Consider the following 17,265-nt stretch of genomic DNA (forward strand, 5'->3'; position numbering starts at 1 on the left):
AAAAAATCGCCAGGGCCTGATGGATTCACAAGTGAATTCTATCAGACATTCAAAGAGCAACTAATCCCAATACTATACAAATTATTTGATATGATAAGCAAAGAAGGAGTCCTACCAAATTCCTTTTATGACACAAATATGGTACTGATTCCAAAGCCAGGGAGATCAAAAACAGAGAAAGAAAACTACAGACCAATTTCCCTAATGAACATAGATGCAAAAATCTTAAATAGAATACTAGCAAAGAGACTCCAGCAAGTAATTAGGAAGATCATCCACTATGATCAGGTGGGATTTATACCAGGAATGCAAGGTTGGTTCAACATTAGGAAAACCATCCACATAATTGACCATATCAATAGTCTAACAAACAAAAATCACATGATTATCTCAATAGATGCTGAAAAGGCCTTTGACAAAATACAGCATCCATTCCTATTGAAAACATTGAAAAGTATAGGAATAGAAGGACCTTTCCTAAAAAAAATAAACAGTATATACCTAAAACCATCAACAAACATCATATGCAATGGGGATAAATTAGAAGCCTTCCCAATAAGATCAGGAGTAAAACAAGGATGCACATTATCACCTCTATTATTCAACATAGTACTAGAAACACTAGCAGTTGCAATTAGAGAAGAAAAAGAAATTGAAGGTATCAAAATAGGCAAAGAGGAGACTAAGCTATCACTCTTTGCAGATGATATGATGGTCTACTTAAAAAATCCTAGAGAATCAACTAAGAAGCTTGTAGAAATAATCAACAACTTTAGCAAAGTTGCAGGATACAAAATAAATGCACATAAATTATCAGCATTTCTATACATTTCCAACACACTAGAGCAGCAAGAAGTAGAAAGAGAAACACCATTCAAAATCACCCTAGACAATATAAAATACTTAGGAATCTACCTACCAAAACAAACACAGCAATTATATGAAAACAACTACAAAACACTTTCCAAACAAATAAAACTGGATCTAAACAATTGGAAAGCCATTGATTGCTCATGGGTAGGACGAGCTAACATAATAAAAATGACAATTCTATCCAAATTAATTTACCTATTTAGCACCATACCTATCAAGCTACCAAAAAACTTCTTTACTGAATTAGAAAAAACTATAACAAATTTCATTTGGAATACCAAAACATCAAGCATATCAAAGGAAATAATGAAAAAAAATGTGAAGGAAGGGGGCCTAGCAGTACCAGATATTAAACTATACTATAAAGCAGCAGTCATCAAAACAATATGGTACTGGCTAAGAGATAGAGCGGAGGATCAATGGAATAGACTTGGGGGTAATGACATCAGCAAGACAGTATATGATAAACTCAAAGAGCCCAACTTTTGGGACATGAATCCACTATTTGACAAAAACTGCTGGGAAATTTGGAAAACAATATGGGAGAGATTAGGTCTAGATCAACATCTCATACCCTACACCAAGATAAATTCAGAATGGGTGAATGACTTGAATATAAAGAGGGAAACTATAAACAAGTTAAGTGAACACAGAATAGTTTACTTGTCAGATCTCTGGGAAAGGAAAGACTTTAAAACCAAGCAAGAGTTAGAGAAAATTACAAAATGTAAATTAAATGGTTTTGATTATATTAAACTAAAAAGTTTTTGTACAAACAAAAACAATGTAGTCAAAATCAGAAGGGAAACAACAAATTGGGAAAAAATCTTTATAACGAAAAACTCTGACAGGGGTCTAATTACGCAAATATACAAGGAGTTAAAGCAATTGTATAAAAAATCAAGCCATTCCCCAATTGATAAATGGGCAAGAGACATGAATAGGCAATTTTCAGGTAAAGAAATCAAAACTATCAATAAGCACATGAGAAAAGTGTTCTAAATCTCTAATAATTAGAGAAATGCAAATCAAAACAACTCTGAGGTATCACCTCACACCTAGCAGATTGGCTAAAATGAAAGAAGGGGAGAGTAATGAATGTTGGAGGGGATGTGGCAAAATTGGGACATTAATACATTGCTGGTGGAGCTGTGAACTGATCCAGCCATTCTGGCTGGCAATTTGGAATCATGCTCAAAGGGCTATAAAAGAATGCCTGCCCTTTGATCCAGCCATACCATTGCTGGGTTTGTACCCCAAAGAGATCATAGATAAACAGACTTGTACGAAAATATTTATAGCTGCGCTTTTTGTGGTGGCAACAAATTGGAAAAGGAGGGTATGTCTTTCAATTGGGGAATGGCTGAACAAACTGTGGTATATGCGGGTGATGGAATACTATTGTGCTAAAAGGAATAATAAACTGGAGGAGTTCCAGGCGAACTGGAGAGACCTTCAGGAACAGATGCAGAGCGAAAGGAGAAGAGCCAGAAGAACATTGTACACAGAGACTGATATAATATGGTAAAATTGAATGTAATGGACCTCTGTATTAGCAGCAATACAATGACCCAGGACAATTCTGAGGGATTTGTGGTAAAGAATGCTACCCACATTCAGAGGAAGGACTGCAGGAGAGGAAACATATAAGAAAAACAACTGCTTGAACGCATGGGTCGGGGTGGACATGATTGAGGGTGTGGACTCGAAAGTACCACTCCAATGCAACTACCAACAATTTGGAAATTGGTCTTGATCAAGGACACATGACAAAACTAGTGGAAATGTGCATCGGCCATGGGTGGGGGGAGTGCGGGGGGGAAGGGGAAAGGAGGAGCATGAATCATGTAACCATGTTAAAAATGAATATTAATAAATGTTTGAAAAAAAACTGCCTACTTGTTCTTCCACTCTTCATACTTATGGGTCATCATCCCCATACATTTTCTCCATTCCTAATTCAAAAGCTGATGAGCATTTTTAGGGGAAGTCTTGAAACCATGCTTACATGATCCACTAAAATTCAAATTATCTAAATTTTACTGGACTCTCATGTTATATATCCATTTTTTTATAATTGCTAAACCGGTTTCCATGATCATCTATCAGCAGTGCCACTGATTTGCCTTTCTTTTTTTACATTTGTTTTTACTTACAAATCTATGTACATGCTGCACTCCTTCCTCTCTCCCCAAAGTAGACAAAATAGGAATTCTGGGCTCTAGACTTAATTCACAGCACTTTAGCATTAACAAATTCTTGATAAATTGAACTGAATACTAGATTTCTCCTTATCCTACACAAGAAGCACTTAGAAACAACATTTTCATTTCAAGATTTTATCTTTTATATTATATTTTAACTATTATAACAGTGCACTAAAATCTCTCCACAAACATTTTAATGATGCTTTATAATTATTAAATTGATATTTATACTCTAGTAAAAATGTGGTTGCCCAGATACTCTAACACTTTGACTTATTTCCACTTCCCCCCATACCAACAGACCTTCTTGCTCTCAGTAAAATGCCCCTTACTAGACTTTTCTCCAGGAGTTCTCTAAATTTTAAGTTCCTTCTTAGGCCATGTTCATCTGGAAGGCATGGAAAGTATCATGTTTATCTTCATCTCAATCATGGCACACAGTAAATACTGAATAAATATTTGTTAAATAGAGATCATCTATCACCTTTGCCTTCAGAAGATATAGGTTCCCTTAGGAAACATTACCTTTTCTTTTCTTCTTAAAATAAGAATAATTTAGCTAAAATAGCCACATTTTTAAATAACAATGATTTTTGCTTTTAGGGAAACAGTAGCATAAAATTTAATAGAATTTTAATTTTTTATGACAATGCATTATAGCAACAACATAAATTATCATCTTTATATTTCATTTTTCAAAAACTACATATTTCATGGAGTACGTTCTGAACAAAAAAAACAAAAGATGTTTTCCATCATTTGCCTCCCTCTTCCCCTAGATCAACTACCACTACTATGGGCAGCCACTGTCAGTAGCAACAGGCACATTTGATTTAAATTATTCTGTTTCTCTATTTTTTCTGAAATAATATCTCCACAGTGCTCAGATTAGTGTTTTCTTATAGCAAGATATAATTTTAGCAATCCCTTATAATGTAGTTTTCCTGAATCCTGATGTTCTCTATCAGTGGTTCCCAAACATTTTAGGCCTATCATCCCCTTTCCAGAAATAATATTACTTAGCGCCCCACATACTATCACTGCCCCCTGACAGTTATTCACCGCCCACAAATGCACCTGTGGCCATCACCGCCCTCCTAGATCACTGTAGCACCCACCAGGGGGTGGTGGCGCCCACTTTGGAAATCACTGTTCTATATGATGGGAATTGAGGTTCTCTAAGAAAATGTTGATATCTATAAGATTTTCAGAGGAAAAATTTTAATTCAGCTAAATATAAAAATTCTTACAGAATCATTTTTTTGGTATAAAAACAAACTTTCTCTTTTATTTAACTGAAAAATATTCACCAAGCCCTCTTTATACCAGGGATATTCCTAATCTCTAGAATAATACTTGCTGTTTCCACCAATAAATTTCAACTACCCAATTCTTTCATGACCAAATAAGTTGAGGATCCAATTCTATAGGCAGATCTTAAAGTATGTTGGTATGAAGCAAGCTACTTCCTAATGTTTCAACTCAACTATGAGGCCAAGTAAATTAATATCATCTATTTCACTGGCTCTTTAAGTTCTGATTATTCAATAAAAGTCAGTATATATGAAAACGGGGTTTTTCAACTTCATCTCCATCTCCAGGAAACTAAACATTTTGACATTCAAATAATACTATGTTTTCTCACTTAATTCCTAATATTTTACATACATAAAGTAGCTATCTAGCTTTAAGAAATTTGCTTGAGAGTCTAAGAAATGTCAATTTACATAGCTGTTAAACCAGAAAGAAAAATTCTTTTGACATTCAAATATTGATTACCTCAGAGTTTTTTTTCATCATTTAACAGATTAGGCTATCCTGTTTGTATAAACCTATTTAAAAATATTAAATAACCTTACATAACATTGAATTATTACTGTGAGCCTACTGTGTGAAGACCATAATTCAAGATTCAAGATAAAATATATATATATATATATATATATAACTAATGGAAACTTTTTATATTGAAATATACTTTTTACTAAGAATTTGGGATTTGATAGGATAAGGATTGAGTGAAGGAACTGTTAGATCAGTTTTAAGCCCAGCTGAGAATCTTAGGTCAGAGATTCTGCAAGGAATTCTGAGGAACTTGAGAGGTTGAGCTACCAACTGTCAAAGGGGACTCTTGGAAAAACCCTTGGCTTTGAGGTACTGGTTGCTTACTTTCTGGAATTTTCTTTGGAAACCTGGAAGACCAGAGAGGCAGTTTGGAAAGGAGAGAAAGTGGCAATTTAGGAGCAGATGGAGTAAGAAGACCAAAGAAAGAATAAAGAAATACCTGTTCTATTTATCTCTGGGTGACTGCAGAGTTGAACAGGCCCAGAAACCTGACTAGGCCTGAGCCTAAATAGGCCCAAAGCTTATGGGGCTCAGAAGAAGTAACAGTTGGTGGAATTAGCTGACAGAATCAAAGGAGACAGTAATTTTAAGATTTATGTAAGGATATTAACAAATTAGCATAGATTTATTTAGTTTAGGGTTTTGGGGTTTTAGTGGTAGGTTTAAGGAGTTCAGAGAAGGCTGGGAAAAACTCTGTGCATGAAGCAGGTCCACATGGACCAATGGAACTAGGTTAAGTTAGTACCCGCTTTAGATTAGGGATCATTGCCTTAACCTTTTACCTATCCTTACCTTTCTTTTAAACTTTAAACCTTATTTAAATAGACATTTCGTTTTTTACATTTGTCTCCAGCAGTTATCCTGGCAAAGGCCTCAAGTCAGTTACACTGTTACTCAGAGCCATAGATCATAGCATCCTGAAACCAATTTCTTTATAACAAAAAGATACAATATCTCAGTTTTAATCAAACATTACTCTCACTAAAAATATGGAGAAGCAAATATTTCCCCATCCTAAAATCTTCACTGGACTATTCCCCCTTTAAAAAAAAATGCAGACAGGAAAAAACTAAAGCAAAACAAAACAAAAGCCTGCATCCAGAAAATGAGTTAAGGGTGATAAGGAAATTTGGAACAAAAGTACTTGTTGTAAGTAAAGATCATTCTCTTCTGAATCCAATGAAAGGACTGGATGAATAATTGACCAATAGGCAAAACTTTCTTTTTTATGTAGAAGAGACTGAAACATTGAATACAAAGAGAAAAGAAGCTCAGTCAATTAATTCTTGAGGAGAGTCATTAAAATGGGAATCAAGTAGTTTGAAGAGATTAAGTAACTAACAGAATGTCAACCTCAAACTGTATTTTAATATAGTGTAACCTCATATACTATTACATATTCCCCTAATTTATTTTAATATCACTCTTAAAGGTTTAAATCATAAGCCCATTTTGACTTATCTTGGTATAGGGCAATGCTGGTGAAGGTATTCAAGTTCTCATGTCCAAAGTGCAACTTCAAGATGCCTGTGAGACCCCTGCATTACCCCGAAGAGAGGGGGGAGGAAGTGTTCGCTTTGAGCAGCTAGACAAAATAATTTTGACTATATTAAATTTAAAGTTTTTTTTACACAACCCTGGGCAAGTCACTTGACCTCCATTGCCTACCCTTACCACTCTTCCACCTATAAGTCAGTACACAGAAGTTAAAGGGTTTAAAAAAAAAAAAGGTTTTTTTTACAAACAGAACCAATGTAACCAAGATTAGGAAAGAAAAAACAAGTGAAATAAATTTTTCATGACAAATTTCTTTGATATTAGTCTCATTTCTTAAATATGTAGAGATCTAAGTCAAATTTATAAGAATACAAGTCATTCCCCAATTTATGAATGGTCAAAGCATATGAATAAGCAGTTTTCAGATGAAGAAATCAAAGCTTTCAATAATCATATGAAAAAAGTATTCTAAATCCCTCTTGATTAGAAAAATGCAAATTAAAACAACTCTGAGGTACCACCTCACATCTACCAAATTAGTTAATATGACAGTAAATGAAAATAATAAATGTTGGAGAGGATGTGGCAAAATTGGGACACTAATGCATTGCTGGTGGAATTAGGAACCAATTCAACCATTCTGGAGGGCAATTTGGAACTATGCCCAAAGGCAGTACATACTCTTTAAACTAGTAATACAGGGGCAGCTGGGTAGCTCAGTGGAGTGAGAGCCAAGCCTAGAGACAAGAGGTCCTAGGTTCAAACCCGGCCTCAGCCACTTCCCAGCTGTGTGACCCTGGGCAAGTCACTTGACCCCCATTGCCCACCCTTACCAATCTTCCACCTATGAGACAATGCACTGAAGTACAAGGGTTTAAAAAAAAAAAAAAGTGGCACAAGTAGTGAAGAGATTCAACTAAACTAGTAATACAACTACTGGGTCTGTATGCCAAAGAGATTTAAAAAAAGGGTAGGGGGAGTATCTACTTGTACAAAAATATTTGTAGCTGCTCTTTTTATGGTGGCAAAGAATTGGGAATTGAAGAGATGATCATCAATTGGGGAATAACTTGAATAAATTGTTCTATATGATGGTGATGGAATACTATTGTACTGTAAGAAATGAAGAACAGGATGATTTCAGAAAGAATTGGAAAGACCTACGTGAACTTATGCAGAGTGAAAGGAGCAGAACTAGGGGAATACTAGTACACAGTAAAAATAATATTGTGGAATGATCTACTCTGGTAGACTTAGCTACTCTCAGCAACACAATGATCCAAGACAATTCTGAGGGGCTCATGACAAAGAAAGCCATCCACCTCCAGATAAAGAACTGTTAGAGATAGAAAGCAGATCAAAGCATGCATTTTTCACTTATATTTATTTGGGCTTTTTTATGATTTATGTTTTATATGATTATTATCTTACAAAAATACAATATGAAAATGTGTTTTGCAAATGCTAATACCTGTACAACCCAGATTTAATTGTCTACCAGCTCTGGGATCAGGGAAGGAAGAAGGAGAGAGACAATCTGGATCATATTAAGTTCAGAAAACTTAAGTGTTAATTTATTATTAAATATAATTGGTAAAAATAAAATATATTCATAATAAAATTATATCAAAATAACTAGAAAATAAAATAAAATGGAGTCTCTCTGCCAAGACATACTCACAAAATATATGAATACAATTACAAAACAATATTTTCAGAAATATAGTCATAAATAATGAGAAATATTCATTGCTGATGATGAAGTTATGATAATATAATAAAAATGATTGAACTAGCTAAATTAATGTATTTATACAGTGTCACATCAATCAAACCACCAAAGGATTATTTTTGATAAGTAGTAGGAGAAATTCTGCAGGAGAGAAAAATGTTGAGAATATTCAGAGAAATGTTGAAAAAAATGAGAAAGAATGGGTCTTAGTTGTATCAAATCTCAAACTCTGCTACTACATAGTAATCCTGCAAATGAGATCTAAATAAAAAAGGGTCCAGCAGTGGAAAGAATTAGTCACATAACACACAAAAGCAAACAAACACAAAAGCCTAATATTAAATAAAACCAAAGAACTACATAAGAACTTTATGTATGATACAAAGTGTTAGAAAAACTGGAAAGTCATCTTGAAGAAATTAGTTTTAGGCCAACAACTTACAGTATAAACCAGTGATGGCGAACCTTTTAGTTATCATGTGCTATGCCCCTGCCCAACCCCCAGAGTTCACATACCATGCCTCGTCCCACCCCATACCCTATAAAGGGGAAGGAGAAAGCATTCCCATTGGGCTGCTGGGCAGAGGGGAAGGTGATATGAAAAAATGTCATCAGGCACAATGGAGAAGGGGAAGAGAACAACTCTGCCTAAGTCCATCTGTGTTTCTAGTAACAAACTCGGCGGGGGTGGGGGGGCAGCAGAAAGAAGAGGACAGCGTCTTGTGTGCTATAGGTTTGCCATCACTGCTATATACCAAGGTAAATTTCAAATGAATATAATAAGAAATATAAAGTAATAAGTAATTGGAGGATTATTTTTCTGAGCTACAATTGGGGGTAGAGTTCATGAGAAAACAAAAGATGGGAGAAAATCACAGAAGACAAAATGGACAATTTTGATTATATGAAGCTAAAACTTTTGATTTAACCAAAACTAAAAGTTAAATTTAGAAAATAAATGGATAACTAGGAAAATAAAATCTTTGCAGAACCCTTTGCTAATTTAAAGTCCCATTTCCAAGATAAGTAAGAATTATTTACCAACTTAAAGCATTAGAAGAAATGAATGGGGAGTTTGACAATAAAGAAATTTAAGCTATCAACAGTTGTGAAAAAATGCTACAAATCACTAAAAATTAAAGAAATATACATTGAAGCACTCTGAAAATTTATCTCATACATCTGATTAGCAAAGATGACAAAAAAAGGAAAATGAAAATTTGTTGGTAAAAATTGTGGGAAAACAGGCACACTGCTGGTGGAATTGTGAATTGGTCTAACCAATCTGAAAAGCAATTTGCAACTATGGCTATTTTGACTCATTAATAATACTACTTGGCATATATCCAAAGAAATAAAAGAAAATTATTTATTTGTATGAAATTTTTTATAATAGCTTTTTTAGAGAAGCAAAAAAAAACAAACTAAAGGCATTCCTTCTATTAGGAAACAGCTAAAATAATTATGATATATGAATGTAATAGGGTATTATTGTGCCATGAAAAATGAAAAAAATGTAAAGTTATATAAGAAACTGGTTAAGACTCTTTTTAAAAAACAAACATACTCATAATTAAGCCAGCAAAATGAGGAAAGCAATTTATATAATGATATTATGAGAGATAACTTTGAAAATCTTTGGAACTCTGATCAATGCTATTAATCAAAAAAGTTGATGACTGGGGGGCAGCTGGGTAGCTCAGTGGATTGAGAGTCAGGCCTAGCTAGAGACAGGAGGTCCTAGATTCAAATCTGGCTTCAGACACTTCCCAGCTGTGTGACCCTGGGCAAGTCACTTGACCCCCAGTGCCCACCCTTACCACTCTTCCACCTATGAGCCAATACAAAGGAAGTTAAGGGTTTAAAAAAAAAAAAGTTGATGACCAAAGATGAAGTACATTCCTGACGAAGAGGATTGTAGCCTCAAATTTTCATGGGAAATTTCTCATTCTTCATTTACAATGAATAAGGTCCATTTATTGGTGATATTAATTATAGCCCAAACTTACTGGTGGGAACAATAGCTGCTATATATTTAGCATTTCAAGGTTTTTATGGTAGTGTGCTATCCTTGGAGCTGAAAAGATCTGGGTTCTTATCGTTCCTTTGATACACAATAGCTGATTGATTACTATTTAATCACCACCTACCTGCAAATAAACTATCCCCAATCCTGAATGCATCCATGTTTTTTCATGGGTTGCAAGCTGGCAGTTGCCAATATAGAACACAGAACCAGACAGAAGAACCAGGCTGGATGCCAGGGTGACAGTTGAAGTGAGGGTATAAAAAGGGGTCCCCAGACCCCTGACTTCACTTCTGGCTCTGAACTCCAGGGTTAGGGAAGAAAAGGGTGGAAAGTGGGCCCCTGGGTGGTCAGGGTAGTTTTGGGTAGATTCTTTAGACATATAGGAATCAACTACCATAGCTAGCCAATTTCAACAGCACACTGGTATACCCAACAACCCTTATTATTAAACAAGAGGCAAATTCTACCATCAAGACATCACCATCTGGCCCAGGGCTGCCAGAAACCAAGAGCATCAGAGTTGAGATTGCCCTCAAGGCTCTCTCATACTGCTCACCTAAGAAGACCTTTCAGTATTTCCTAAAAAAGTTTAGTGATATTTAATCAAGATCTTAGCTTACCTTATCCACTTTCCAACTCCCTTTTATCTGACTCAGTTTATTATCAATAAACATATTTAACCTCAAGCTTAAAGATCTTTGAATCAATAGTCTTTACCTTTATTAAGGGCCAAGTAACACCTGCAGTCAGATCAGACTATTAGCTCTAGTTGGCAAACTTATTAAACAATTATTATTATTAAACAATTAGTTTCAGGAAGTGCCAGCCTCTTTCCTGGAGACTACACCAACTGTCCAATTTAGAACTGTTTCCAACTCCCAGAAGCAGAGGCAGAGAATCATGACCTTAAAGGGTCTTGGCTTGGGTAGTGAGAGTTCATCTGCCTCACATTCAGCTTAAGTCCAGGATTCCTGTTACACATACCAACTTCTACATCTACCTAAGGGCCCTTGGGCTGGCCTAATACCATCTACACTCCTTCCCCCTGCATTGCAGCAAGCTCCCCTGCATTACAAACCCCATCCCTGTACTCTTGGCTCCATCCTTCCCTACTCATTCCCTAATCCAACAATGCCTACCCAATCTACTGTACCCCTCTAGAATTTCAACTCCAAAACTAATAAACTTCCATTAAATATGGACCTTTTCCTCTACTATTCCTTCTGCCTACTTGCTGGCATTAAGAGCTGGCTTCCCATAGATGACATCGAATCTCTAGCCATCCTCTACAATACTGGTTGTACTCTCACTCACATTGGTCTTGGAGCAGGAGACAGAAATTCTTTGCTACTAATTGTCACTTCCAGGCTCTCCCTTTTCCCACCATCATTTAACAACTTTTCCCTCCTTTAAGTTCACTCTCCCAAATTTTTTTTCATATACAAGTCATTATAGCTACTATCTATCAAACCTCAGGTCATTCAAGGAGTTCAACTCCTGATATACTTCTCCTCCTTCTCCTCAATTCCTTTCTTTATTTTATAGGCCTTCAACATTCATGTTGATGATCCCTACAGTATCCTAAGTCAATGAGACAAAAAACATTTAAGTGCCTACTATTTGCCGGGTACTATGTTAAGGGTTGAGGACACAAATAAAAATAAAGGTAGTCTTTGCCCTCAAAGAAATTACAACTCTAATGAAAGACAACAGAAAAAAAGAAAGGGGAAAAGCAGAGGGACTGGGGGCCAGGAGAGGCATTTCACACCCTGGAGGCCAAGGTATGATGAGAAGAAATCTAAAAGCACTATAGCTGGGGTATAATCAGAAGAAAACTGTTTTGAGTCACATCTTTTAATAGAGGCCCTGGAGTCTACAGCCTGAACCTAGAATAAAAGTGTCCAATCAGAGGGGCAAAGGGTTTAGTTGAGATGTAAGTACCAGGTAAATTCAATACTGCAAGATAATGAGACTTCTTGAGGATGAATTTCCTAAAGAAGGAAGGTGTCATGAAGAGTTCTAAAGAAGATTAATTGTAAAAGTGCTTAATATTTCATTCCATTCATTCATGTCCAAAAACAAAATAAATCAGAAATACAGAGGAAAGCACTAACATAAGGAGAACTGAGAAAGGCTTCAAAAAGGCTGGATTTTAGCTGAAACTTATAGGAAGCCAGCAAGTAGAGAGAAAGGAAAGCACTCTAGGACTTTAGAGGACCACTAGGGAATATGCAAAGCTTCAGGAAATAGTGAGTCTTGTGCAAAGAAAAGCAAGGAGACTCTGGATCATAGACTACACAGAGGAAAGTATGGTATAACTTTTAAGGTAAGAGGGCATGAAATTATAAATACTTTTATATCTAATCTAGGAAATAACAGGGAACTATTGGAATTTGTTGAATAGGTGAGAGGTAAGTGGAATCAATGTGAAGATAAGCTTTGAGGTAGGGCAACCAAAGAGAAAGCTATTGAAATATACCAAATAGGAAGTGATAGGGGTCTGTCCCAAGAACTTCCCTGTTCATCAATCCCCTCAAATTCCATAATTGACTCCTCTACTCCACTTCAATTAAACATTAAGGATGATCATATCTTTCCATTACTTTTCCTCTGATCTCAGTTTCCTCCCTTCCCAATCTCAACTGAATTGAATTAAACTCCCCATGTTCTCCATTCTGAAATCTTTTGCCCTGTTGACCTCTAGTGGATTGGATGATTTCTAATATTCACCTCCTCTGATCCTACTTGTGCTACTGAACAGAGCTGTAAGAAGTCAAATAATCGTACTAACTGGATATACTACAAATTTATATTCACCCTGAACAGAAACCCGTAGTGCAATAAAAACCCTTTTATTCTTCCCCAAGTGATTCCTTATGTCAACTCCCACAGGAGTTATTCTGAACTTACTCTTCTCTCCTCAAAACTCTCATTATTTCCCCTTCCCTCGACCCACTCTGCTGGGAGCATACATTTTCTTTCCTGAGAAAGATCAGGTTATTAATTCTAATCTACCACTTCTTATTTCAAAACTCCTTGACATTATCCTTGAATTTTCTCCTCCTTTAGTAATGGATAAATGAGATTGTCCTTCTTCTTCCAAGGTCAACCCCATTACATGTACTATTGATCTCATGTCCTCATATACTCTTAACAGATTACCCCCTACACCATCCCTTCTTCCTTTTTAATCTTTAATTCTTCCATACATATATTGACATTCCATACATATACAGACATACATAATACATATATTCATTTATTACCAAACATGTTGAAATCCTTCCCATTCTTCAAAAAAACCTTCGATATTTTCTCAATCATCCAATACATCTCCTACCTTCTTCAGACAAACACCGAAAAATTGTGTATTTTTAATGTTTCCACTTTCTATTCTATTCTCATCAGACCCTTTGCAATCTGTCGCCAACCAAATCATTCAAAAACTGAGATGACTCTCTCCAAAGTTAGTTTTCTTTTAATTGGCAACTCTGGTTTTCTTTTCTTAGTCTTCATTCTTTCTTGACTTTTCCACAGTTTTGGTCATTGTTGACAACCCTTTTCTCAGAATTTTAGTTACCTTGTTCTAACCTGGTTATCCTCCCACTTGACTAGTCCTCCTCAGCCTCCTTTCCTTGTTCATCATCCATATCACTCTACCTAAATGTGGATGAATGTTCCCCCAAAATGCTATTCTTCTCCTTTCTTAGTGACTACATCAGTTTCTATGAGTTTAATCATCATCTCTATAGGAATAACTCACAGGCTAATATAACCACCACTGGCTTTTTCCCTAGGGTTCAATCATGCACTGCCAACTACCTATTAGATGGCATCCAGGACACAACTGAATACATCCATTACTGGACTTCCACTTAGATCTACCTCTTTTCAAAACCTCCTTATCTCTTTCATATAAACCATTATTCTTCTAACCTCCCAGTCTTGTAATTTTGGTATTAAGCTTGACTTTTCATTCTACCTTACCCAATAAGTTGCCAAATCTTGAAATTTCTACCTGCATAACTCTTTCGGGTCTGAAACCTATATTCACAAAGCTATCATCTGAATCATGGCTCTTGCCAAGGTCACCTAATTGGTCTTTTTCTCTCAGTGATCTCCCCATTCCAATTTATCAGACACACAGCTATCAAAATGAATTTCCTTAAGAACAGAGCCAACAATTCTACATTATAAACTTCAGGGGATTCCTAATGCCTCTAAAGGAGTTCTTAATGTGAGGTTCACAGACCTCCTCAAGAGTTCTATTAAGAGACTTTGGGCAGCGGGAATCTGTGAACTTGGATGGGGAAAATATATAATTATTTTCACTAATCTCTAAATTAAATTCAGAATTTTCCTCAATTTTTAAAAATTGTCTAAGAAAGAATCCATAGGGCATCATCAGATTGTCAAAGAAGTTCATCGAACATACAAGCAAAAAATTAAGTCCTGACTTAGAATAAAATATAAACTTCTCCACTTTGAGTTTTAAAAGCTGTTCACAACATAATCTTAGTTAAACAACTTAATCTATCTTTCCAAATTCATCATAGATATCTCTCCTCTTCTTTCATTCTATGGTCCAATCAAATTGGTATTCTTTCAGTTCCTCAAACCCAGTATTCAATTTCCTGTCTCTGCCTTTTTCATCAACCATCCCTTATGCCTAGAAGATTCCCTCTTTACTCATCCTCAAAGAATTCCTCTTCTTTCAAAATGGAACCTAATTAACACCTTCTACACAAAGCCTTTCCTGATTACCCTCCCTTCCCAACTTCTTTTGTACTCTCTCCCTAACTACCTTAAACTAACTTCTATTTGTTTCATGACAAGTATTTATACATGGTGACTCTTCCAATAGAGTGAAAGGTCCTTAAGAGGAGAAATTGTCTCGTGTTATATTTCAAAGCCCAGAGCTGGTCCAGTTCCTAGTGAAAGCAGGTATTTGATGACTACTGATTAACTGATTCTTGACTTTAATTCCAGTACTCTAAACATGATGCAACACTATGTCTCGTCAAAAGCAAGGGAAGTAAGAATGACTGGTGAAATCCGTAGTGGCTCCTCTAAAATAGATACTATAACACATATTGAACACTGCAGGTCAATTAAGATTTTAAAACTTAACCCTTTCAAATTATTATTATTACATAATAAGATATACATTTTTAAAAAGCAAAACTTTTGAATGTTTGAAAACCCAAACACTAAAATATACTCAGCAGAATAATTAATCTGAATGATTGCTGAAAAAAAAAAAAGAACTTTTTTTTTTCCTACTTAAGTTGGGAGTGGGGCTGAGGAAGGGGAAGTTTTGGGGAGAAGATGGGATGATATAATAATAGTTAACATTTATATGGCCCTTTAGATTTGCAAAGTTCTTTACAATATTATTTCATTTCATCAATGCAACAACCCTGAAAGGTAGGTGCTATAATTATCCTTGCTTTATAGAAAAAGACATTCAAAGTTTAAGTTGATTTGCACTGGTCATGTACAGTTAGTAAGTGTCTGAAACACTTTTTAAGCAAGTCTTCCTAAATCCAGGTACAGTGCTCTATCCACTATCAACACCTACTTCATTCTATATATAATCATAATAGTTTAACAAAAAATTGCCCTTGTCACTATACATTAATTCTCAGTAGGCTACTCCTTCATTTGGCAAAACATTCATCTATACTGTGTTTTTTAAGGAAGTATAAATCTATAAAATGTGATAACATTTAATACATACATATTGTACAAATAAAACATAATGTTGCAATATTGTACTTACCTAATCCTTTAGGAGTAATGCCACTGCTATCAGCAGGATTAATAACCCAATAATAATATTTCAGTGTGTGCATTAACTGTAATACTGTTCCAACTCTGCGTATCGTAGTGTAGATAGTAGCAGTTCCAATAAATTCAGCAGATAAATAGGTATACAAAGAAAGTTGAACCTAATAAATAACAAATAATATTAATGCCTTGGAATTAAAGAAGCTGAAAGAATGAGAATAGCTATTTGTTAAAAATGTACATTTTATATATAGACATATTTTTAAATATTAAAATCTAAATAAACTTGAACATAATATATAGGTGTTTCCATAAATCTATTACAAAATATTAGGATATTAATTCACATTCATTTTTCCTTTAATAGGGTCTTTATACTCTGTTTTGGTTCTGCCAAAACAACTGTTACTTCATAATTATTTTTCAAATGTATGTCACATATATCTGCTTTAATCACATTTTATTATTCCATTACATTGATCTTCTAAAATTCATGTGAACATTCTTCTAATTGGAAATTTTTATTATTCACAAATGTATGAATAATTAGAAATAATACCAATATAGCAATAATAATACCAATATAGCAATCTTTGAAAAGATTTCTGCTTTTCTCTTCCCTCAGCAGCTATATGGGGGCATATTTCCAACAAAAGAATTATTGGTAAAAGAGAATGACTATTATTTTTGCTATTTACACCCAGAATGCTTTCTAAAGGATTCTATTATTTCTCAGTTCAACAGCCATGATATTGTGCATGTTTTGCTGAAACACATAAATATTAAATTTAGTTCCTTTAATTATTTGCCAAGTAGAGGACTAGAAGTGGTACCACGATATTATTTTAAATGTGCATTTCTTCATTAATGTGGATGAGCATATATTTTCAATGACTACTAACACTAATGAGTTTCTTCTGAAACTGCATTTTTATTTCATTTACTCCTTGAGGATTAGGAGTTTATACAGTATACAATGAAAATCTAAATTCATTCCCCCACCAACCATACCACTACTCTATTTTCCAGAGGATATTTTTATTATTAGTAATCAATCCCTCATTTTTAATTTTCTATACATTTACTGAAAACTGAACTTTTGTATGTTTGGTTTAATTCTGCTTTTTGAATAAGACTCTCTGTTTTTTAATTAGTATCAAATAGTTTTGATAACAGTTCTAATTTGTTTAAAAGAGTGTACTTTTGTTATTTAGGACTACAGATTCACCCAGTTATAAACATTTATTAAGAATCTACTAAGTGCCAGGCATTGTGCTAAATGCTGTAGATGG

At 34.9% G+C, this 17,265-nt stretch overlaps 1 protein-coding gene across 1 annotated transcript in view; it reads right to left on the reverse strand.

Moving 5' to 3' along the window:
• The window catches only part of NBEA (neurobeachin), an 800,789-nt gene that overhangs the window by 594,496 nt on the left and 189,028 nt on the right, over positions 1–17,265 (reverse strand). The window contains exon 13 of the mRNA XM_044668958.1: positions 15,966–16,134. Coding sequence (XP_044524893.1) covers positions 15,966–16,134 — 169 coding nt within the window. The remainder of the gene's footprint in view (positions 1–15,965; positions 16,135–17,265) is intronic.

Source organism: Gracilinanus agilis, chromosome 3 (genome assembly GCF_016433145.1).
Source record: "Gracilinanus agilis isolate LMUSP501 chromosome 3, AgileGrace, whole genome shotgun sequence".
NCBI lineage: Eukaryota > Metazoa > Chordata > Mammalia > Didelphimorphia > Didelphidae > Gracilinanus > Gracilinanus agilis.